Raw genomic sequence first — 22,183 nt, 5'->3', positions numbered from 1 at the left:
CATACTCATCCCAATCCAAAGTAGTTCTCTATTTACAAACTGAGCTGCAATGCAGTACTGTCCATGAGTCAGGCACAGAATTTGTCACCTTTCTTCATCCAGAATGATTGAACCATCTTCTGCTACTTTCACACGAGGAACAAGAAGTGGACCATCCTGACTTTCTTCCCCATTCTCTTCTTCTTCCTCTTCCTCTTCTTCATGATCAGGAGTACTTCTCTCTTCCTGTCTACAATTTTTAAGATAGCAAGTGAAAATACTGTTAAGTGTTTTGAATTGCTGCTGAGTATGTCAGACATTCAACAATTTGATGAACCACCCTGCAAGGCAACACATCAAGAAATCAGTCAATATGTGAACTTTGAAACCTGCTTTTCATTCCACTGTGAAATGGAAATATGCAAAACTTAACACTGAAAGTAACTGTTCTTTAACCATCCTACATGCCCAAATTACATTTTTTATAAATTAGGCTGTGATATTGAAACAGCAAAAAAATATACCTACACTGTTAGTATTATCACAGAAATGCAGGTTTTATGCACCAGAAAACGTTTTTACTATACTTCCCCATCAAGACTTACTCTTTCATTTGACTCAGTGCAGAACTTTTTTCTGTTCTCTTTTCTTCTACCAATGAAGACCTAGAATGTCATAAAAAGCTAGAGATGATTGATTGTACAGATACATTTCTGCTTTCTTCCACAAAAATGGCTTTTAATGGACAATGGACAAAAAAACACAAAGCTTTTTTTCTTTCAGTTCTTTGTATTGCATCTAGACTGAGCTACACAACCACCACTGCTTAGTAAATTTTGCTCTTTTTTGTACAAGCAAGGACAAAAAACACATTTCAAGCACAAATCCATTGTAAGGATACAGGGAATGGGAGAGCACCTTGCTTTTTACCTCCTTAGGGACTATTCAGTGTAAAAGAAAAAATAAGAGCAGTGATAAATAAAACACACAAGCACACAAACATTAACAAGCAGGTGCTAACAGACAACACCAGAAAACTCATCTACTACTGAAAGAATAGGACTTGGGTTATTGTACTTCTATTCATGTGATTGCTTTTGGTAGTTGCAGGAAAAAGGCCCTGCTCTGCTGTCTGTGGCAGTCTGTGCAGCCAGCTGCATTAGTGTTCCCTGTATGCAACTCAGCCTTGCTGCTGGTGAAACGTCAGTGGAGCAGCAGCAGCTACATTCATCCACATGGAATGGAATGTAAAGACCTCAAGGGTCTTACAGTGCATTTTGCACTTCAGCACCTAGAAGGAGAAACGCTTAGCTTCCTGAGTCCACTCGATCTGGTGGGCAATTACAATATCTCTAACAGCCACAACTAAAAATTTCACAGCAGAGAGTTGGAAAAAAGAAATCTACTATTTTGTATTTCTACAGAGATAAATCAACACTAGAGACAGATTCATATTTGTGTATTTCAAAAAGTACACTAAGCTCCATTCTCACTTCTGTACTAGAATTAAGCAGACATGAAAACTAGAAGCTAGTCTAGAAGCTTTTGTTACCATTGCAACAGTATTGTATCTGTGCTAATACTCCATATTTAATATTATAGAGGTCAAAAAGTAATTTAACCTAAGAAGAGAGAAAAGAAGTCATACTTACTTCATAGGATTGTTTTCTGGCAGATAGTATATTAAGTCTCTCATGGTCATTTTAGAGCGATCTGGTGGAGAACGCCCTTCGATTACTGGAGGCCTGTGTTTCAACTTCTTCCATATAAACCAAAATGAAACAAAAGAAAACAAAAAAACCTTAGATGCACTCTAAAAGTATTTTATATTTCACAAATTATTATTACTTTTTTTTGTTTACAAAGTATCCCATTCATGGAATTCTGTTGTTCACACACACACACTCCCCCACACCCACACACCCCGCTCCCAAGAACCAAAGCAAGATTATCTTAAAAATGTCCCTTTTTTAGATAGGGCATTACAGACCCTTAAGCCACTGACCCTTTCAAAAGTATTCAATACCTGGCACAAATAGGTTGAAAGTTATTCAAAATTACAGAACTCTGACAATGATAAACCTGAAAAAATATGAGGCATCCCAAATCCAAGTTTCTTGCAGCCCACTTCCCTGCTGTATTACAAACTGTGAAACTTTCAAAATTAGAATGCTGACTATAAAATAAAACCAAGTGTCACGTCAAAAAGACTTGTGGTCTAACCAAATAAAAAGATAGGCAATTCCTTGTAAAATCTGTATTGTTAGGGAACAAAGTGCTACTACTGCTTATAAACAGAATAAACACATAAGAGAGTTATGAGGTATGACAGACTACTACTAGCAGTAAGCAGCTGACAATCATCAGAAAACACTACAGCAAGAGATAATGTATGCAGGGCGAATCACGTCTTGCCCCTCACAGATAAGCACTGCTCAACACAGAGGCCTTACCATCCGCTCTTTCTTCAGCTCTTCTTTAAGCATTTCTCTTAATTTCCGAGCTTTGAGGATCCTTTCACGGTCAGAATACGTTCGTTTGACTTTCTCAGGAGAAGATTTCACAGGTAGCTTTTCCTCCTGGGTGCATGATCTTTCCTGTGTTGGTCTCTCCTTGAGAGGAGAGGGTACATTCTTCTGTGAGCTATCATCATTTTTTGGAGCAGCTACACCAATAGTCTGCTCTTTGTTCACCATTTTTTTTAGTGGCGAAAATTGTGGCACTTGTGGGACAGGTGTTTTCTTCTCAGGAAGCATGGGAGACTTTACAGAACTTTCAACATTACTCTTTTCTGATGGGGAGGGATCCTTCTGAAGTGAAGCACTGCCATCAGAAGCCTGTGATGTTCGCCTCTGCGGTTTTGGTGCAGAACGCTGAGCAGACAATGGTCCAGCTCTGGGTTTGACAAGATTTGGCATGGTAGAGATACGTTTTCTTCTCTGTGTAAGCATCTCTGCAGGTTTACTAGCTTCCCCAGTGGCACTTGTATTATTCGCCTTGTCATCACTGGAAAATTTAAGAGAGTATTCTGAAGTTCTTTACAGTGACAGATTTGTTACTCTTACTTTCAAGATGTGTTTATCAGCTAATCAGTATAAACATTAGGCTATAGGAGAGTAGTTATACACAGGAAACCATGCTAGGACCAACCTGTAGCTGGTACATCCTCAAAAAATAATCAGCTCTAAGAACTGCCATATTATTTTCTAATGCTAATCACTGATCAACAAGCTTGCAACACTAACACATTCCCACAACCCTCCTATTTTTCTGGAAGGCTGTCTCAGCTGAAAGCTTTATAAAAAATTACCCACATAACATAGGCAACATATTAAAAACACTTTAACAAAGCTGTATGTAACGGTGGTTTGATGACTTTTATTACAGTAAAACTGAACATTCCTGTAACACATTTGCAAGCAGGTGTTAATAAACTGTGACTTCCAGAAAAACTTCAGCAGTCATACTGCTGATCACACTTAACATTTCAATAACTCTTAATGTCCCTGGAAAAATTTGTATGTAAGTATTTTTCTATCACTTATGCAGAAATAATTTTCAAAGTGCAAGTAAAATTGCCAACCATTATGATCATCCCAAATCTGCTGACTCCATCAGTATTCAGCTTCATGGCTGTTGCTCATAATAAGAGTGCAGTATAATTATAACTAAGTCATAAAGAGAGGTTTTTTTAATTTACGTTGGAACTATGACTTGTTTCTGTACATTAGGACAACCACACCCATGGTTAACTTACACATTTTTAAAAATGGTGAGAAGAAAATGCTTTCCAAGAAATATAAAAAAAGCATAAACATACAGTGAAACTTTTCAAAATTCTCTCCAGCTACTGTCTTTGATTCAGGCAAATGCTGCAGATGATGGGCTTGCATTTAGCAGCCTCTGTTAAATGGCTGAATCAATTTGTCCCACACCGTGAGTTCATACGCATTTTCAGTACAGAAAACCCATGGGCAAAGAGTTTAGAGGGTTTACTACATGGTGCCTATTTATGTATTTTGAATGAGATCCCCTGCAAGTTCCACTCAATACCTACTGTTCTTTCTACAGTAGAAGACAATGAAGTAATTATTCATTCACCTCTTCTATACCACCTGTGTTATGTGGAGCTTTCAACCTGAGTGCAACACTGGATTTCTGAATGGTTAAATACAATTTAACAGAAAGTGTATTACAAAATTAGAATTCTCACATTTATAAAATTTTCCCCTCCCTGATAATTATCAAAACTTATTCAGTATATACAAAACAAAACAATAAAGTGACTGATGCTACAGACACAGACTTGAGCAGCTGTGAGTGAAGATATTGGGGTCTGCCCCTCCACATCCCCTCATGAAGAAGCTGTAGACTGCAATGAGGTCTCCCCTCAGCCTCCTCCAGACTGAGCAGATCAAGTGACCTCAGCCACTCCTCACGCAGCTTCACCTCAAGGCCCTTCACCATCTTTGTTGCTCTCCTTTGGATGTCTCTAACAGCTTAATGTCTGTCTTACACTGTGATATGCAAAACTGCCCCCAGCACTTGAGGTGAGGCTGCCCCAGAGCAGAGCAGAGCAGGACAGTCCCCTCCCTTACCCGGCTGTGATGCTGTGCCTGATGCACCCCAGGACACAGGAGACCCTCCCGGCTGCCAGGACACTGCTGGCTCATGTTCAACTTGCCATTGACCAGGACCCCCAGGTCATTTTCCTTCAGTCTCTTGTTCCCCAGTCTGTCCTTACACGCAGGGCTGCCCCACCCCAGGTGCAGAATCTAGCACTTTCCCTTTCTGAACTTCATATGCCTGGTGTTTGCCCAGTCGTCCAATTTGTTGAAGTCTCTCTGCAGGGCCTCCCTGTCCTCAAGGGAGTCAACAGGTTCTCCCATTTTGTATCACCTGCAAACTTACTTAATATATCTTTGATTCCTGTGCCCAGGTCATTTATGAAGATGTTGAAGAGCACAGGGATGAGGATGGAGCCCTGTGGAACCCCATAAGTGACAGGTCTGCAGTCAGATGTCACCCCATTCATTGTAATCCTTTGTGCCCAACATGACGTGTTCATCCAGATGTGTGCCAGATGTTCTTGTCCAGAAGGAAGGATACTGTGAGAGCCAGTCTCTAAAGTTTTACTGAAATCTAGAAAGATTACATGAACTGGCTTCCCTTGGTCAGATAGGTGGGCTACCCTGTCAGAAGGTTATATGGCAAATGCCTATTTTTAGGCCATGAGAATAGATCAGAGTTGCACTGATATCTAGTTTTGAAATTTAAAATTATATTACACTGACGCACCCGCTAGATTACAAACACAAAAGTCTTTAACAACTCTGTTGAAACAGCAACAGTAACACCTAAATGAAAAATAGTAAAAATTTCTCCATTAAAAAGAAATAGATAGCAAAATATCCAGTAAGGTGATCCTGTAACATAAAAATTTTATAAATACAACTTGAAAGAATGGCATCCTTGAAGCACAATGCAAAACAAGCAAAGATGTAAGATACAAGTTGAATAAAAAGCAGCATTGGTTTTCTGAAGACATGCCATTGCCAACTACTCTGATACCTGAATTTCCAGCCTACTGAGACAGAAGACTAACACTCTTTCATCAGACAGTCATAAGGGACAAGATTCAACTAAAAGAACAGAGACTATGAAAGACCTATGAAAGACTCAAACCCAACTGTACAAAAGAAGTGTGACTGTTGTTCTGAAGAACATTTATCTGACTGAGGAAATGTCCCAAAACGCTGATCTGTACTGCCTTTGGTGAGGACAGAGTTAACTTCCTTCACAGTAGCTCACATGGTGCTGTTTCAGATTTGTGACACAACAGCACTGACGGCACACCCATGTTTTCAGGTAATGCTGAGCAATGATTATACAGCACCAAGGTCTTTTCTCAAACTGTCCCACGCCTGACCACACTGGGGATGGGCAAGAAGCTGGCAGGGGAAGCAGCCAGGACAGCTGAAAGGATATCCCACTCCATCTGGCATCATGTTCCTCATTAAAAGCTGGGGGAAGAAGAAAGAAAGGAGGACATTTGGACTTAAGGTGTTTGTCTTCCCAAATAAATGTTGCGAGCTTTTTTCCTGGAGACAGTAAAACACCTGCATGTAGTGGTGGATGAATTCCTAATTTTGCTTTGCATATGAGCACAGCTCTTCCTTTATCTATTGAACAGTCTCTATCTTGACACACCTTTTCTTGCACTTTTGCCATTTAGATTTTCTGTCCATCTCACGAGGCGGGGAGGGACAGGGGTGTGGGGGAGCAAGCAATAAACTGCATGGGGTTTAGCAACCAACCATGCTTAACTCACAACAGGGAGGTCCTCAGGGAGGATCAGTCCTAAAGCAAAATTTACCATGTGCTTCCATCATAATAAAAAGCACTTAAAACCCAGAACACAAAAAACCCTGCAAAAAGACGGGAAGTCCTCCCTTGCCGATGCATGAAGAAATGAATATAAAAGAGAAAATGCTGTAGAAATGCAAAATCAAGTTCATCTGGTTACAGAGCACAAAGAATTGCTGCACAGAGCAAACCAGGACTACTCCTGGCTGCTGTGAAGCCAGAAAAAAAAAAAAAAAAAAAAAAAAAAAAAAAAAAAAAAAAAAAAAAAAAAAAAAAAACTAGTGTCAGACCACACTGGGCCACTCCTTTGCAGTCTTAACTTACAGAATCACAGAATCAATTAGGTTGGAAAACACCTCGAGATCGTCGAGTCCAACCTATGACCCAACACCACCTTGTCAACCAGACAATGGCACTAAATGTCATGTCCAGTCTTTCCATAAGTATCTCCAAGGACGGTGACTCTACCACCTCTCTGAGCAATCCATTCCAATGTTAATCCAGGCTGCACAATGGCAGTGAAGAAACGCGAGTTCAGCTTAGGCTGCGAACGCGTCCAACACGCCGAAGTCCTTGTCTGACAACCGCGGAGGCGCAGACACCGGGCACCGATCGTACGCCCCTTCCACGAGGTCTGCAGGACAAGGCAGCCCCCAGTCTGATAACCAGACGGTGACAGGCCAAGACAACCAGCACTAGAGAAGACACCGCTACCTCCCGGGCTCCGCCGGGTCCCGCCCTGCACAGGCCCGTCCTGCTCCGGGGATCCGCGGCCCAACGCTGCTGGGCGGCCCGACATTGCCCTGCCGGGGCGAGCTCGGCGGGACTCACCTCTCGGCACACCGCGCATCCGCCGATCCTGCCGCCGTCCCTGCTCTATCCGCCGCCGGGGCGTCCGAACCTGGGGGTTCCGGCGGCTCCGCGTCCCCCCCGCCAGAGCCGGTGGCGACGGCCCTGCCCGGGGGCCGCACATTGGGCCGCACGGTGAGCCGGGCCCGCCGGAACATGGCGGCGGCGGCGGGAGCGGGCTCGGGGCGTCAGCAGCACGCGGCGGCGGCCCGGGGGTGCCGGGAGCCCAGCCGGCCCACGGCGTGCCGCCCCGGCCGCGCGCCCCGATACGTCATCAGCGTGCGCACTCCGGGGGAGGAGGGGCACGAGGGGGGAGCCTGTGAGGGGTAACCAACAAGGGCGGCGTAGGCACCTCTAACGCCCCAGCAGCTCCTCAGCCGCGTAGCCCCCGGCTCAGCCGGCTCTCGGCGGCCTTCCAGGCGCCTGCCTTGCCCCTGAACACAGCCTGTTACACCAGAGCCCCCACGCCCCTCCTGTACTCCCGGGCCCAGGGCGGACGCACGGCCAGAATCTCGCAGGCCTCCCGCCCACGGGGCGGTGCGCGTCCCGCTGATTGGGCTGGGCCCGCGCGGCGCCGTGACGTCAGTAACCGCCGGGACGGTATAAAGGGCGGCGGCGGCGGAGGGCGCACCAGACGGCCGTGCCGGTGCGAGCGGGGTGGGCGTTGTAGGTCAGGTAGCGGTGGTAGCGGTAGCCGTGCTGCGCGGCCTGAGCGTCTCGCCATGACCCGTAAGTACCGGGGGCTGGCTTAGAGCCTGTCAGGTAGCGAAGCGGACAGTGGGACTTGGGCCGCCGCCCCGGTCGGTTCCAGGCGTGGGCACGATAGCGAGGGCGGTCCGGCTGGGGGCCGTGCCTGGGCCGGAGGCCGGGAATCGGCCGCCGCTGCGTCTGACTCTTTGCGGACTTGGCATCCCACCAGCGAAATCTCGCCGGTGGTGAGTGCGTGTGGAGGAGGCTTTTTCCCACGTCCTGCCGTCGTCCGAAGCTGGAGGCGAAAACATCCTCCTCCGCCTTCTGGCGGTGCAGCGGTGGCGAGACCGGGGGAGAAACCAAGGTGATGATGGACTGAAACAGCACTCCATTTCAGTCCCGATAGTCGCCCAGACTGAAAATAAAGGACTCTTATATCAGTGCTGAACATTGAATACTATGCTGGCTAACTTGTGGCTGTTGAGGCTGTTGTTAGAAGGGCAGGAGCACTCGGTGAACCATCACCGTGTTGATGCTGAGGAACGGCAGCGTTGGTACCGCCGCTCTAAAATGGCGGAGAACAGTGAACCGGACCCAGGATGCTCCTCCTGTGCCTTCTGCCTCTTATGTTTGGCAATACAGAAACTCCTTGTGTTTAATTGAGGTCGTGCTTTCACATTCGCTCGAAAAAAATAACAGTTTTGAGGCTGTGCGTTCACATTCATCTCAAAAATACAGTTACGAAGGCACACTGCTGCTGAAGTGCAGCTGAAGACCTGGAACGTAAACAGGTTCTGCACAGAGCATAATAAAGAGGCACATCTGCGGGTTTTGCTGGCGGTTTTCTTCTCTTGGAGTTGAAAGAGCAAGGGCAGGTTGAACTAAGGGATACGTCTTGCACAAGCAGGCCAGGATGGGAGGAATGTATGAAAGTGTATAAGCAGGAGGAGTGTACTGGTGGCAGAGTTTTGTGGCAATTCATGCTTGAATTTCAGGAAACTGAGTTGTCTTGTTGGGACAATTTCATGGAAGATTAGGCTGATATTGGAAAGCACCAGTGGTTCTCCTGAAGGTAGAGATAATTATTCAGCACAGGTGAAGTAATGGTGCCAAATGGTCCTTGGCAATGTATACTTGGAAGCGTTGATGGTAAAAGTTTCTCTTCAGACAGTTGTTTGGTACTCTATGCTTTGTGTGCATTCTGTATTGCTCAGCTTTTCTACCATCTCTGCTTTGCCTTGCCGGGTGCTTTTCAGTGATACAATTGAGTTCTGTTCCTAAATTTCAAACCTTACCGTGTGTATGGAAAAATTGCAGAGCCCGTGCTCAGTGTTTGCTTGGGAAACAACAAAGATCTGGAGGTTAAAGGTGGAGAGTAACTGCTCACAAGGAAGTATGAGAGGTTTGGGGTGGAGGTTAACTCTGGCTTCAGTGTTTGTTTTGACTTCCTCTCCGTTTTCTTCATGATAAAAGAAGATACTTTTGTTTGGTTTTGTTGTGGGGTTTTTGTTTGTTTGTTTTGTTTTGTTTTGTTTTTTGTTAAAGTACTGTAGAAGAGCTCTTTCATTGTTGCCCAGTCGTTCATATAATGAATGTTCTTGCCTCCTGATCACCACCAAATTCAGGAACCATTTATGGGCTGGAATGTGTCATCTGTTCATGAGTCATCAAGTTCTAATCAAAACTAATACTGCCAGAGACAGCTGGTTTGCTTCAGCCTCTGAACAAACAGCTGCCCTTCTTATAGATGGACTTTGGGGACAGGATGCTAGTGAGGATGATGAGTAAGAGTTTCCTTAGCTTTTCCAAAAGGTAGTGCCTAATGTCCTGTCACGGAAAAAAAATATCTTCCAAGACAGGAGCAGCCCTTGGGAAGCAGCAGTCGTACTGGGCTGTTTTCGCTTGATCTCTGGCTTCTCTCACCGGAGAGTCCTCAGGCTGTTGGGAAGATTGCACAAACCCCTGCAGGGCTGTTCTCGTCTACTTGTTGACATTGCAGGTACCTTTGTCTGCTCAGAAATGGTGTGGGTACAAAGTGGTCGATCATACCAGCAGGTTGTTGTTTAAAAGTGACCTGTCCTAAGAAGCTTTCGAAGACCAGAAATTACGGGCACTGAAGATTGAGATCTCTGACTTTGAGACTGAAAGATGGCATAGGCAGTCTTAAGACTGTAGAGAGACTGAAAAGAGACACAAAAGAAATTATGGAGAGATGGAATTGTCATTTTTGAGCATAAAAGAATTTGATCATATTAGTTCAACACCACAAATGATTATGCATAGCACATCTGGAACATTGTCATTCCAAAAGAAATAGAGCAAGAAGAACTACCAAGCCAGTGAACCAGGTCTGACAGATTGGAGCAAAATAGAACTAAGGAAGAGAATACTGAGGAGACATTGCCAGCTAATGCAGAAGAGTTTGCACTCTGTGGCCAGTGCCTGGAAGACCCTGAGTATTTAGGTGTATAGTTTTGATGTTGTCCCCTCAGGAACTTCATGTGATCAAAGAGATTGCATTTCTGTCTTGTTGGTAGTCGTGGGGAAAGCTGTCTGTTCCCTGAAGAAGTGTCCTCTCTACTGACAGTGATGTGGGTTTGTGTCTTTATATACATATGGAAGTAATGTTACTCTTTTCACTCTTGTTGGAAGTAATGCCACCCAGTTGCTAAGGCCCAGGCTTAAGTTCTGCACTTGATTTCAAATTAAAAAAATATTTTGAGGTTACCTCTTCAATAGTATTTGAGTGTAATCAATTTCAATGCATCTTTCAGTCTAAAATTAATTTGCAAGCTATATTGAATGCTGGAATCTATTTGAGAGTGAATGACTCCTCTTTGGATGAGTTACTGGCATAATTTTGCCCAGCCTGTTGGCAAGATGGTTTTCTCTCAGTCTTTTATGGCAAACTACATTTGGTTTCTGCAAGGAATATTAGAATTCTGTTAATCTCTTAAATATGATGTATAGAATTGAAAATTTTGGAACTGTGAGCCTTTAATTTCTCCTGTTTACACTGGGAGAGGACACTTGAGGTAGAAGATATGACCATACCTGCTCTATACATTGTGCCAAACTGTACTGCCTTTATAACAGACTTTTTCGCAGATAGACTGTGTGGAAAAGAACAAGTGATAGTACTTGTTTAACTGTATATTATCTTGCAGGTGGGAACCAGCGTGAACTTGCCCGCCAAAAGAACCTGAAGAAAACTCAGGAAATCCACAAAGGCAAAAGAAAAGAAGATAGCTTGTCTGCTTCTCAGAGGAAACAGAGGTAAAAATCTCAAAGTTGAGTAAATGTTTAGGCAGAAAAAGTAGAGGAAAGTGGGTCAGAAAGAATCCAGTATCTTAGCTGACACAGCATTTGAATACTTTTTTTATTCATTGGCTAAATCACTTGCCAGAGCATAAATCGCGGATAAAATTGTGCTGTATCTGCTGTTACAGAGATTTATTATTATTAAGTCCTGCAAAGCTTTTTAATTTTTTTGAGGACCTTTTTGCCTACAGCAAACAGTAAAAGATTGTGAAATGCTTTCTTAAAAATGTTTGATCACTTATGTCCTTTACTTCTAAAACCAAAATAATTAGATGAGGTCTACTAATCAAGTAAATTGTCTGCCTTATGAAATAATGCATGCACTGAAAAACTTTACTACCAGGGTAATAAAAACACTGTGTCTAACTGAGAAATTTTATGCTGATCTTTTTTCCTTCTTCTGGTGGGGGTTATTAAAGGCAGGGAATTCTGCTTAGAAAAATTGGGAGCCAGTTTCTGATATCCAACTGTTTTTTCTTCACAGGGACTCTGAAATCATGCAGCAAAAGCAAAAAGCAGCTAATGAAAGGAAGTCTCTGCAGGCAGGAGCAAAATGAGCTGCTGCTATGAAGAAGATAAGAGTGCCCTGATGAAGCAGAAGGATCTATAAGATCATTCATAAAAGTGTCTGGCCATTAAATGATTAAATGTTTATTGTGCAGAGATGTTCAACTAGCATTAGTTAAGAGTATTTTCTGGTTACTATAGGCCTAGTTCTCTACAGTGCTCTTTCAAAACTGACTACACTCTTCTGCATGTGTATGAATAAAAGTACCAAGCAATAGCTTTATTCTAGCTTTTGCATTTGTTAGTTTTACTTAGTGGTTCCAGTAACAGAATTTCTGAATCTGCAGTTAGACCACATTTGGTTGCCTGAATTCTTGAAAGTAGAGCTTCATTCAGAATGGAACACACTTATAAAATGTGCTTAACCTTGCAGAGATCTGAACTGTAAATCTCAAAATATTTTTACAATAAAATGTTGCATGAAATGCTGTCTAATCTGAAATGGTAATGCTTCAATATCAGTTGATTTCTAAGAAGTTATCAAGAAGATAAGGAATGGATAATCTTGTGGAGAAATGCAGTATAAGAATGTAAGTGTAATATGATGTGTAAAGTTTATAAGAAATGCATGTTATAAGCACTGTCACATGCAATTTAAGTCTGCCCTGTAGAAGAAGATGCCTCTTTAGTTGCAGACTTTGTTGGTGTACAAGTGACTAAGTTGAGTCCTGATACTAAGTTACAGAAGGTGCAGGCTCAACATTGAGATCCAATGGAAGCAGATCCTGAAATTATTTGAAACTACTGCTTAAACCTGTCTCAGGAATAAAAGCAGGGGAAAACTTGAGGAAACTTCCTCATCTGACCATCCAGAAGCCACTCTGGCAGTCACATTTGCACCACCTGAGCTGGGTTCGAAGGGGCTGTGAGGCCTCTTTGTAGCTAACACCCCTCACACTCACAGACCAGACTGGACTCCTTACCCGTTCAACCCCAGGTTTCCTGGAGCAGAGTGTCATACATCCTGATCTTTAGTATAATTTAATCTTGGTGCAATAACTATATCAAAGTCGCAGCTCAACTCAGTGCCTCTGTGGAAGGACCCTAAACAAAGAAAACCTTGGGCTTTTATACCCTTACAGGCTAGAGGTGGGTCCTGGCTCCTGCTGTGTCTCAGTTTGATGGCTGGTGGCATAGGTCCTTGTGCCCTCTGTTGGGCTGTGGGTTGGCAATTCACAGCCTTGTGACTTGGGCTCCCCCTGCAGCTGCGCCCAGAGCTGCCTGCACTGATTGTATTCCTCAGCAACTGATTCAGTCTCTAGAAAGAGCTTTTGAAGCCTCTGTTTTCTAAGATTTGTTCCATCTAAGTGCATTCATTTTTTGGTTAACAGGCCCCTGGGACAGCTTGAGGAGAGTTGGAAGGAAAACGTAGCTGGTGCTGGCACCATAACACCAGCAGTTAGTGAGAAACTAAGCAAATTCACAGAATCAGAATTGTTGGGGTTGGAAGGGACCTGTGGAGCTCATCCAGTCCAAGTGCCCTGGCGAGGAAGGGTCACCTGGAGCAGATGAGCCTCAATGTCTCCAGAGAGGGAGACTCCATGACCTTCCTAGGCAGCCTGCTCCATGCTCTGCCACCCTCAATGTAAGTTCTTTGTCACACTGAGGTGGAGCTTTTTGTGTTTTAGTTTATGGCCATTACTCCTTGTCCTGTTGCTGAGCACCCCTGAAAAGAGTCTGGCACCACGGTCTGGGCACCTGCCTTAGAGGTGTTTGTATGTTTTGATGAGACCCTCTCTCAGTCTCCTCTAGACTGAACAGGCCCAGCTCCTGCAGCCTCTGCTCGTAAGAGCTGCTCCAGACCCCAAATCATCTTTGTGGCCCTTTGCCGCACCCTTTCCAGTATCTCTTGTCTTTGCTGTCCTGAGGAGTCCAGCACCGAGCACAGCAGCAGCTCCTTTGCTCGCCCGCCGTTGGTTCCGCCGGGGCGCGTTTCCCGCCGGAGCGGGCCCGGGGAGGCGCGCGGGGCGACGCCGCTTCCGGCAGCGCGGCGGGCGCGGGGCTGGGCGCATGCGCGGCGGGCGCGCGGTCATGGCGGACGGGGTGCTGTTCCGGCGCGGCACCGAGCAGGTGAGGGGAGTACCGGGCAGGCGGGGGCACCGGGCAGGTGAGGGGAGCACCGGGCAGGTGAGGGGAGTACCAGGCAGGCGGGGGCACCGGGCAGGTGAGGGGAGCACCGGGCAGGTGGGAGCGGGGCCGGGCAGGCAGGGGCTGGCGATGGCGCTAAAGGCTGTGTGGCATCCCCAGAGCGACGACTCGGACATCTGGGACGACACGGCCCTCATCAAGGCGTACGACAAGGCGGTGGCCTCCTTCAAGGTGAGGAGTCGGCGCGGCCGTGGCTGGATCCTGGATCGTGGCCGGGGCTGAGGCCGCTGGATTGGCATTTACTGTTTCTCCTTTCTCTTCCCTAAGAATGCCTTAAAGAATGGGGAGTGCTCGGAGCCTTCAGACAAGCAGGAGCAGCGCCTGGTGATAAAGAGAAAAAGCCATAAAAAGAACAGAAATAGAAACAAGAACAATACAGCGCCTTTGAAACAGGTCGTCTCACTTGTAAATGCCAGTGGTGCTCCTACCGCATGCTGTACTTATGTACTCCGAAGCAGCTGCTTCATTACCTTGAGAATAACATTTTGGGGTGGTGGTGTGATTACGTTATGAACTTTATTTTTAGGTGACGTATAGGAATTTCAGTAAATACAGAGGGAACACTGTAGGTGGGGTCCATCTTTCTGGACAAAAAGTAGTTTAGGAAAAGGCACCTTCTGTCCAGCTGTTGGTGTTGGTATTTACACGTTTCTCTTGCTTCTGTTGCAGTGGAAGGTTGGTGATAGCTGCAGTGCTGTTTGGTCTGAGGATGGTAATTTGTATCTAGCAACGATTGCCTCCATCAACCAGAAGAGAGGCACGTGCGTGGTCACTTACACAGGATATGGAAATCAGGAGGAGCAGAACCTGTCTGATCTACTTCCTCCAGCCAGCGATGAAACAGTAAATGAGATGGGGCATTCTGGGGAGGTGAGAGACTTTTCATTCTTCTGTAAAGAAATGCAAAAGCAGGAGAATTAACTTATTTTAGTATAATTGGTGGCGCTGTTGGTGTTCAGAGTGAGAAGCGATGCACAATTCTGCTGTAAACAGACACAAACTGATGGAGGGAATGAAAGCATCCCTTTGCTTCTTGAACTCAGCATGGAAGAAAGGGTGGGGACAAGAAGAAATTCACCAGTGAAAGATAATATAGCTAAAATGGTGGGCAGATAAAATTATTCCTGAGTTGGACTGGGTGGGCTAGAGAGAGGGAATGGTGTGAATGGGACTTACCAAGCTTTTTCACGCTAAAATTGCTTGTTGCAAACTCTTAGTTCATTTCATAAAAATATCTTTGTCTTCTAGAATGAAAATGAGACTCCCTATTCAACAGATGAAAGTGAAAAATCTTCCCAGTCATCTCGAAACAAAAACAACTACACAAAAGCAAGATTTTCCCCTCAAAACTTGAGATTTCCCACACCACCACCGCCAGTCCCAGGCCTAGGAAAGGTAAGCTCAACCTTAATTGAAATAATTTATGTATGATTGTTAAGCCTGGTGTTATTGTAAATCCTGAGACAGTATGATATTTATCATGGTCTAGAATTCAATTAGCAGCATTTTGAGGAGGGATGTACAGATATGCATGTCAGTATCTGTTGGTTTGCCATTTTATAATAATCTGGCACAGTATAGTCCTTCTGCAGTGCTGTTGTCTAGTGATGAAAACCTTCTGGTCCTTAGCTAACCCTTGCTTTCAAATTACCTTTTATCTTAAAAGAGAGATACTGTTCCCTGGATTCTGGTGGTGTGATTAATGACAGTGCTGTTGATGTTTAAGATTTTTCTTTTTCTAGCAAGTTGGTATGTTTCACTTCACAGGACATTGAAGGCATTAAAGGTGATGTCCACATGTCATAGAGCCTCTTAGTTGTAGCTGCCCTCTTGAATTAGGAGTGAGTGGAGCATTGATACACCCTTCAGTTTTCCTGTTGTGTAGGAGTCTAAGTAATACTGTAGTTGTTTTCTACAACACAGCATTTTGTTTTCTAAATATTACTGGTTTTGTGAAAGATTTCTTTATAAGGTTTTATTTTCTCTTTTGTATCAGTTGATTTGTACCTAGATCTTTCTTTAAGGACATTCACTGACATAATGTAATTTATGCCCCATCTGCACAGGAGCAGAGAAATTGTCTGTTTGCCTGTGTGACTATTTGATCTGTTTCTTCCTGTTGAGAGTGTGACCATTGACTTCCACTTAGGAAAACTAAAAGATGTTGTATTAATCAGAGGCGTGTTTCAGTAGTGTTTGCCTCAGTGACATGAGTAATCCTAAGTTGTACTTCTCAAGTTATGGAATGTGCCTCAGAAATAGCTACTGTCTGTATTTTCATTAAATGGCTGGGGTGTGTTGTCTATTGTTTAAGGTACGTGAATTGTTTCACATAACTCTCTTAAGTCAAATCCTAATACCTCAAATTCCCTTTTAATTTGTACTGTTCCACTTTTTTTTCCCCACGTAGTCTGGATCAAAATTCAAGGTACCTCCATCATTTTTATCTTGCTGGCCTCCACCCTTCCCAGCAGGACCACCAGTAAGTAACAGAAGAATGGGGAAGATGGGTATTGGTGTTCTCTGGTGTTCTCAGGTTTTCTCACTGAATGTGCTCACTGCCTTTGTTTTCAGAACACATTTGTTCTGTTTGCCTGTATTTTTCATGTGTTAGTTAACACATTCAGCTGCAAATATTATGATAATCTGACATACAAGGTCGGTTTTGCAGTCATTTCTGTGACAGTGGTGAGAACAGAGTGTAAATTATTTGAAGAAACTACACTTTATATTAACAGTATTTCACTGAAGAAGATAGTATTTTCTGCTAGTAACACTTTTGTGTACAGTTAAGCTGGGGAGTCTTGTTTTTCCTAGGCTTTAGAAATGACATGTGTTCATGTAATAAAACACCATCTTTGACTCCTTTTCAGAGAACAAACTGAGTATATGTTCCTATTTTTATGTTTTATGATTTAATCTTTTAGAATTAGGTGCTCTCTAATCTGGGGAACTATTGAAACACAGACATTTCCTTTTGATTTCTTAGTTGATTCCTCCACCACCACCCATGAGGCCAGACACTGCTGAAGACGACGAAGCATTGGGGAGCATGTTGATAGCCTGGTACATGAGTGGTTACCACACTGGATATTACCTGGTATGTGCTGCAGTGGTTTTGAAGTGTCTTGGTAATTTTGCACTGCTGTTGGTGCTCCCGTTTGCAGCAAGAAGCCATACGGGGGGCTGCTTTTTAGGTGTCTTATTCTAATTTACAGTCACTACATTTAAGAGTTCTTTGTATTGTATAAGTATTGTCATTGAGTAGAATTCACACGAGCCAGCATATTTTTTATATATATATTGTTGATGTTCTAGTACTTCGTTTGACTGTCAGGCACTTTTACAGCCACTGTTTTACAGCCATTCTAAAACAACCAATTCTGTCTTTGTAGACAAGTGGAGTAAATACGTTTATTTTTCAATACTTCTCTATGTATTTTCTTACAGTATGAGTGGTAGTATCACATTTGAAATCAGATTTAGCACTTTTGCAATGATTGTTCATCAGTAAATGTTTTCATGCCGTTGTAAAGGTCCAGTAGAGGCTGTCAGCATAGTGAAAATCTATGACCTGTGTTACTGATTCATGTTTTCATCTGTGCACTTATGAAGAAAGAAAATGACACAATGAAGTCTTTGCACTGAGGAAGTTGGACAGGGGGGATTTGGTGCTTCAGATTATACATAATTGGGGATTTACTTTCAACTGAACAAGAAGTATATATTTAAAAGTATTTTGTATAGCCTCTAATTGTAAAGAAGACATGTAGTTTGTGGCTTTTATTGTTTTTAAACTGCCCATTCTGATTTCCAAAGAAGGTTAAAAACTGTTTGCGATTTGTAGAGGACTGAAAAATATTATCCAGAAATGTTTTTGTTCTGCAACTAAAGCTTTTATCTGCATGTTGGCAAACCAAGATTTTACTAAATTGTATCCTGTAGGGTTTAAAACAAAGCCGAATGGAAGCAGCGCTGGAGAGACAAACACATGCAAAGTAACTGAATATCCACGATTGTTCTGAAGGATTGTAAGTAAATGGTAAATGGTAATTTGTGGTAAATGAAGATACAGTCAAGTTTTGAACTTCTTTCAAAAACCTCTTGGCTTTGGGACTTGCATCCATCCTTGTGGCTCTGTAAAGACTACTTCTGCCAGTTGTAATCCCTGCTTTTCTGAGCAGCTGTGGAATTTTATTTTTGTGGCTAGAACGAAGGAAAGTAAAATTCCTCTGATCAGAGTTTTAACTACAGCATCGATGTACATCAGGATTAACAGTGCAGCTTATTTGAATTATTTATGGTTCATAGTGAGCTGTTTTGGGAACAAAAGGTTGTAAGTGAAATGCAGTTTTTTTCATCTGTGTTTCCTTACACAGATGGAATGGTAGGTTGTAGCTAAACTTTCTTTCCAGGACAAATTCAGTTTGGTAATGTTGAGCAGTTCAGTTCTCAGTACTTCAGTGCCCATGCTTTTATTTGAAATGCTTTGTCCAGAATTCTCCACTGTATTGTTCACTTCCTGATGAAACAAAGCTATATTCTCCTGGGGGATATTTTTCTGATTTTCTGTGACATGTAATTTCTGTGCAATTGAGTAATTCTTCGTATGTTTAAAACCAAAAAGCTCTTTTATACTAATTTTTGCTTCTTTTTTAAAGCCAGGTACAAATTTTTCCCACTGAGAGGTGTATATCACTTATGCATTGGTGGTTGATGGTGAAAAACTGAATTTTATCAAGACAATTAGCCGTAATATTTTCTTAACGCTGAGCTGTCCCCATTAATAAATAAATAACTTCAGACTAGTAATTAAATGTGCATTGAAATGAGCTATTTCTTAAAGACCTTCAGTCAAATGTGTTTCAAAAGCACTGCAGCAACAAAATACTTTTTACTTCCCTGAGGCAGTTTCTAGTCTTCTTACCACATGATGGATTTACCATGTAATACCACTTATCTCTCAACATGTCTTGCATTTCTCAGACATTCTGTCTGAATGGCAGCACCAGAACGAATAATTATGGTATCTTTATTTAGGAGAGAGTTACAGCAGCATTGTGTGTTACAGTGGCCACTGGTGGCACTGACATGGAAAACAGTGGACTGTCATAATAGGAGGGACATCTTACAGGTCTGATTAGAATCATGAAATACGACAGCTGGTTTCAGAAAGGCTATTGTCTTGTTTCAAATGTGTGAATAAAGTTCTACTTTTTAAACTTTGAGTTTAGGGATGTAATTTGTTTTGGGGTGGTTTTTATTTTGAGCTTCCATAGGCATGTTTCAGTTGGATGAATGGCTGAAATACAGCAGAAAGCCTTGATATGTTGCCTTTTTCTGATAACCGTTACTGAAAGCAAATTAGGGAAAGCCTGTAGAAAGGTAAGTATGAACATAGGTTTTAGCCCTTACAATGTAGGCCTGAATTTTACTCTACTCTTAATAGAGGCTGTAGCCACAAAACTAGGCATTGATTTAGTTAATGCCAGTGGTTTGCTTTTCAGGGAAATATAGGTGTGAACTTCACTTCCTTTTCCTGCTGTGGTCATGTGTCAGAAGATCAGTTTTCCCACAAGTAATTGAGCAAAAAAAGTCTTATTCATCAACTTATTCATAACTTACCTAAGCCATTTTGAAGGCTTTTTTTTTTTCCAATTGTTTCCAAATCATCTTTTGAGATTGCCCTCGTCTTCAATTAGTTGTGTTGGTGTCTGGCATTGTTACAAAAAGTGGCCTTCATCAGTTCTTAACACTAGTAAAATCTAGCTTACAACAATTTCACTGCAGTTCTGACTTCGGTAAAGTGGTTTATGTTTTAAACAAATGATTCTTGTAACTGATTTAATTACAAGCAAGACGACTGAATAGAATATTAATAAAAGGATGTACATGAGTGCCCACCACACTGAGAACTCTCAACAACAGCTGACCACTGCCAGGATATGTGACCTGGAAAGGTCCCTTCTTCCATCCCCATTGAAAATGTGAGGTGGTATAGAATAATCTGGGACTTTGAGTCATGCCTTCTCCTGGCTGCTGGGGAAATTAACGCTATCCTGGCTGGAACCAGGACAGTGTTTATTTGCAGTGGAGGTGTGTAGTTACTAAGACAAGAAGACAAGGGAAAAAAACCCCAAACCCTAACACTTTAAAACTTTTCTAGGCTTGAAAAAGTGGTGAAAGGAGCAAAACCCAATGCTAACGTAATTTTAAACTCCTCCACTAGAGATCTTTCATCATTATTTTAAAGGCCTCTGTATCAAGGAGCCAACCCCTCTTTGCTATTGTCACGGGACCAGACAATCAAGAAACAGTGATGAAATCCATCATTGCTGCTGCTCTGGCTGTGATCTGATGTGTGAATATGCAGATAATGGCACTTCTTTTAAAGCAGACACATTATCAAGTATTCTAAAGAAATTTCTGTAACATAGTGATTTGCTAACAGCTTTCCGAGCTTCTGGAAATGTCCATAGTTTGCTACTTGCACTGCAAAATCAAACAGGTGTCAATAAAGATTTAAAGATGCTCCGGTGCTATATGAAACGTGAACAAATAAACAGTGAAGCTGAGGTATGGTACATTAAAAATAAATTTGTTGCTGCTAGGTTGAAAAAAATAGTAGAACTTTGAACTGTACACATTTGAGGATTGTGATTGATACTCAGGCTGAGGAGATTGATATAGGATACTCTGGCAGGCGTATCAGTGCCTAGTAGTATAAGATACTGGTGTGTTTACAAGTGTTCAAATGCCACTCTTACAGAACAAAGCAAATAAAACACCCACTTGGGCAGCCACTGCAGGTCAGACATCAGATCAGCTCTGCAGAGTTGGACATACCAAGCACAGCAATCTCTTTCAGGCCTGAGTACATCACATGAGCTTTCCAGCCTTGCCTTATGGTCACCCTGGTTACAAGATGTGGCTCCTGTAATTAAGTCACTACATATACTGAAATGCATGTAAAAAACAAAGGCAGATAATAAGACAGACTTTTTTTGTTCACAGGAAAAAAACATTTTCCCTGGCCTATGTATAATATGGTAGTTTTAAGACTCTACTAGAAAATAATTACATTCAAAAAACATTTTGGAAATACAGAGTTTGAACAGCTATGACATATAAGCTAATATAACTAGCAGCAAAGTTACAAAGCTCCTTTCCCAGGTTTGGCCCTGTGTGGTGGTTTTACATTTGCCAAATTTGTTTGCTAAGAGAGATAGGATTTTTGGGAGGAAAAAGGCAAAAGCAGGCTCAACTTAGAAGCAAAGCCAGATACATTTTATTAACATACACTAAGAGGAGAAAAATAAGAAAGGAAAAAAAAAAACAACCCAGCACAAATGAATTTCTAAAACCAACCCTTTCACTACAAACTGTTCATTTTCTACAAACAATGTAAAGAGGCAAAACTCAAAACTCCAGATCAGTACTACTTACAAAACATTTTTTAATCAGTCTTTGAGAGAGAGAAGTCACTACTGTGCTTTGGTAACTTTCATACAAAAGCAGCCTGCCCAGACAATCTGTGGAACTTCTTATATCATGTAGGCCTTTCCCATGACTACCTTTAAGCCATGGATTTCACAAATTGGGGTGGTACGTTTTAAAAATGAGCTATTAAAAAAAAAAAAAAAAAGGTTTTTTTCAGTTCAGGGAACAGAGATGGTCTTCTCACTTCACTGGCAGAAGGCTTCTTCTCCTCTTTCTCTGTTCAACTTCTCATGGGGGCACAAAAAATATTTACTCAGTTCATCACAGCTACCTTTGCTCAAATCCACAAATCATCTCCCCAATTTATATTGTCCACGTTTGAAAAGATTATCCTGTTACCATAATCCATAGGAGATTTTCAGCCTAGAACCAAGGCAACTTGTCATCTCTATCACTTAAAAAAAAAGTCACTCTACTGACTTTGAGATCTCCATATTGTCCTTTTACATGTCTCCAACTTAGCCTTTTCTCTCATCTCCGAGAAGAGTGTCTTGGTTTGGATACAGGTATCTGCCCAGGAAGATTGGAGTCTCCTTTGGAATGTAAGTCCCTCCTCCTCTTTTCAAATTGTTATAAATTTGCAATTAAAAGGCTGTCAAGCAAAGATTTTGGGAATAGGAATAGCAGTTCTTTACTAGGGATATTAAAAATACAAATGTTATAATACAAAAGAATAAGCAAAGAAACAAACAAACAATCCTGGAAAACTTTGACAGGGTCAGAACTACAACCTGACACCCTGTTGGTCAGGGTGTTGGAAACA

General features: G+C 42.6%; 3 protein-coding genes across 8 annotated transcripts in view; 2 read left to right on the top strand and 1 right to left on the bottom strand.

Moving 5' to 3' along the window:
- BDP1 (BDP1 general transcription factor IIIB subunit) overlaps positions 1–7,352 on the bottom strand; it is a gene marked incomplete at its 5' end in the record, with an annotated part of 51,997 nt that extends 44,645 nt beyond the window's left edge. For 4 of the 5 annotated variants that reach the window (XM_083883956.1, XM_083883958.1, XM_083883957.1 and 1 more), the window contains 5 exons: positions 89–229; positions 585–644; positions 1,632–1,738; positions 2,433–2,985; positions 7,177–7,352. In XM_083883956.1, the coding sequence (XP_083740082.1) occupies positions 89–229; positions 585–644; positions 1,632–1,738; positions 2,433–2,985; positions 7,177–7,352 (1,037 nt within the window). The remainder of the gene's footprint in view (positions 1–88; positions 230–584; positions 645–1,631; positions 1,739–2,432; positions 2,986–7,176) is intronic. The other variant, XM_083883959.1, reaches the window with a different exon arrangement.
- Positions 7,353–7,813: 461 nt separating this feature from the next.
- Positions 7,814–12,201, top strand: SERF1A (small EDRK-rich factor 1A). The gene is made up of 3 exons (XM_083882920.1): positions 7,814–7,923; positions 11,052–11,160; positions 11,690–12,201. Exons 1-3 carry the CDS (start codon positions 7,917–7,919, stop codon positions 11,760–11,762), a joined length of 189 nt encoding a protein of 62 aa, XP_083739046.1. The 5' UTR covers positions 7,814–7,916; the 3' UTR covers positions 11,763–12,201.
- Positions 12,202–13,793: 1,592 nt separating this feature from the next.
- SMN1 (survival of motor neuron 1, telomeric) lies at positions 13,794–19,142 on the top strand. 2 transcript variants are annotated; one of them, XM_083884607.1, is made up of 9 exons: positions 13,794–13,842; positions 14,020–14,091; positions 14,188–14,313; positions 14,590–14,790; positions 15,169–15,315; positions 16,331–16,402; positions 16,910–17,020; positions 17,866–17,951; positions 18,582–19,142. In XM_083884607.1, exons 1-8 carry the CDS (start codon positions 13,804–13,806, stop codon positions 17,920–17,922), a joined length of 825 nt encoding a protein of 274 aa, XP_083740733.1. In that variant the 5' UTR covers positions 13,794–13,803; the 3' UTR covers positions 17,923–17,951; positions 18,582–19,142. The 2 variants fall into 2 exon arrangements, with proteins under 2 accessions (XP_083740733.1, XP_083740732.1); XM_083884606.1 differs by having other exon boundaries at positions 17,866–19,142.
- Positions 19,143–22,183: the final 3,041 nt, after the last annotated feature.

The sequence above is a fragment of the Zosterops lateralis genome, assembly GCF_965231275.1.
Source record: "Zosterops lateralis genome assembly, chromosome: Z".
NCBI lineage: Eukaryota > Metazoa > Chordata > Aves > Passeriformes > Zosteropidae > Zosterops > Zosterops lateralis.
This window is presented reverse-complemented; position numbering and strand designations above follow the sequence as displayed.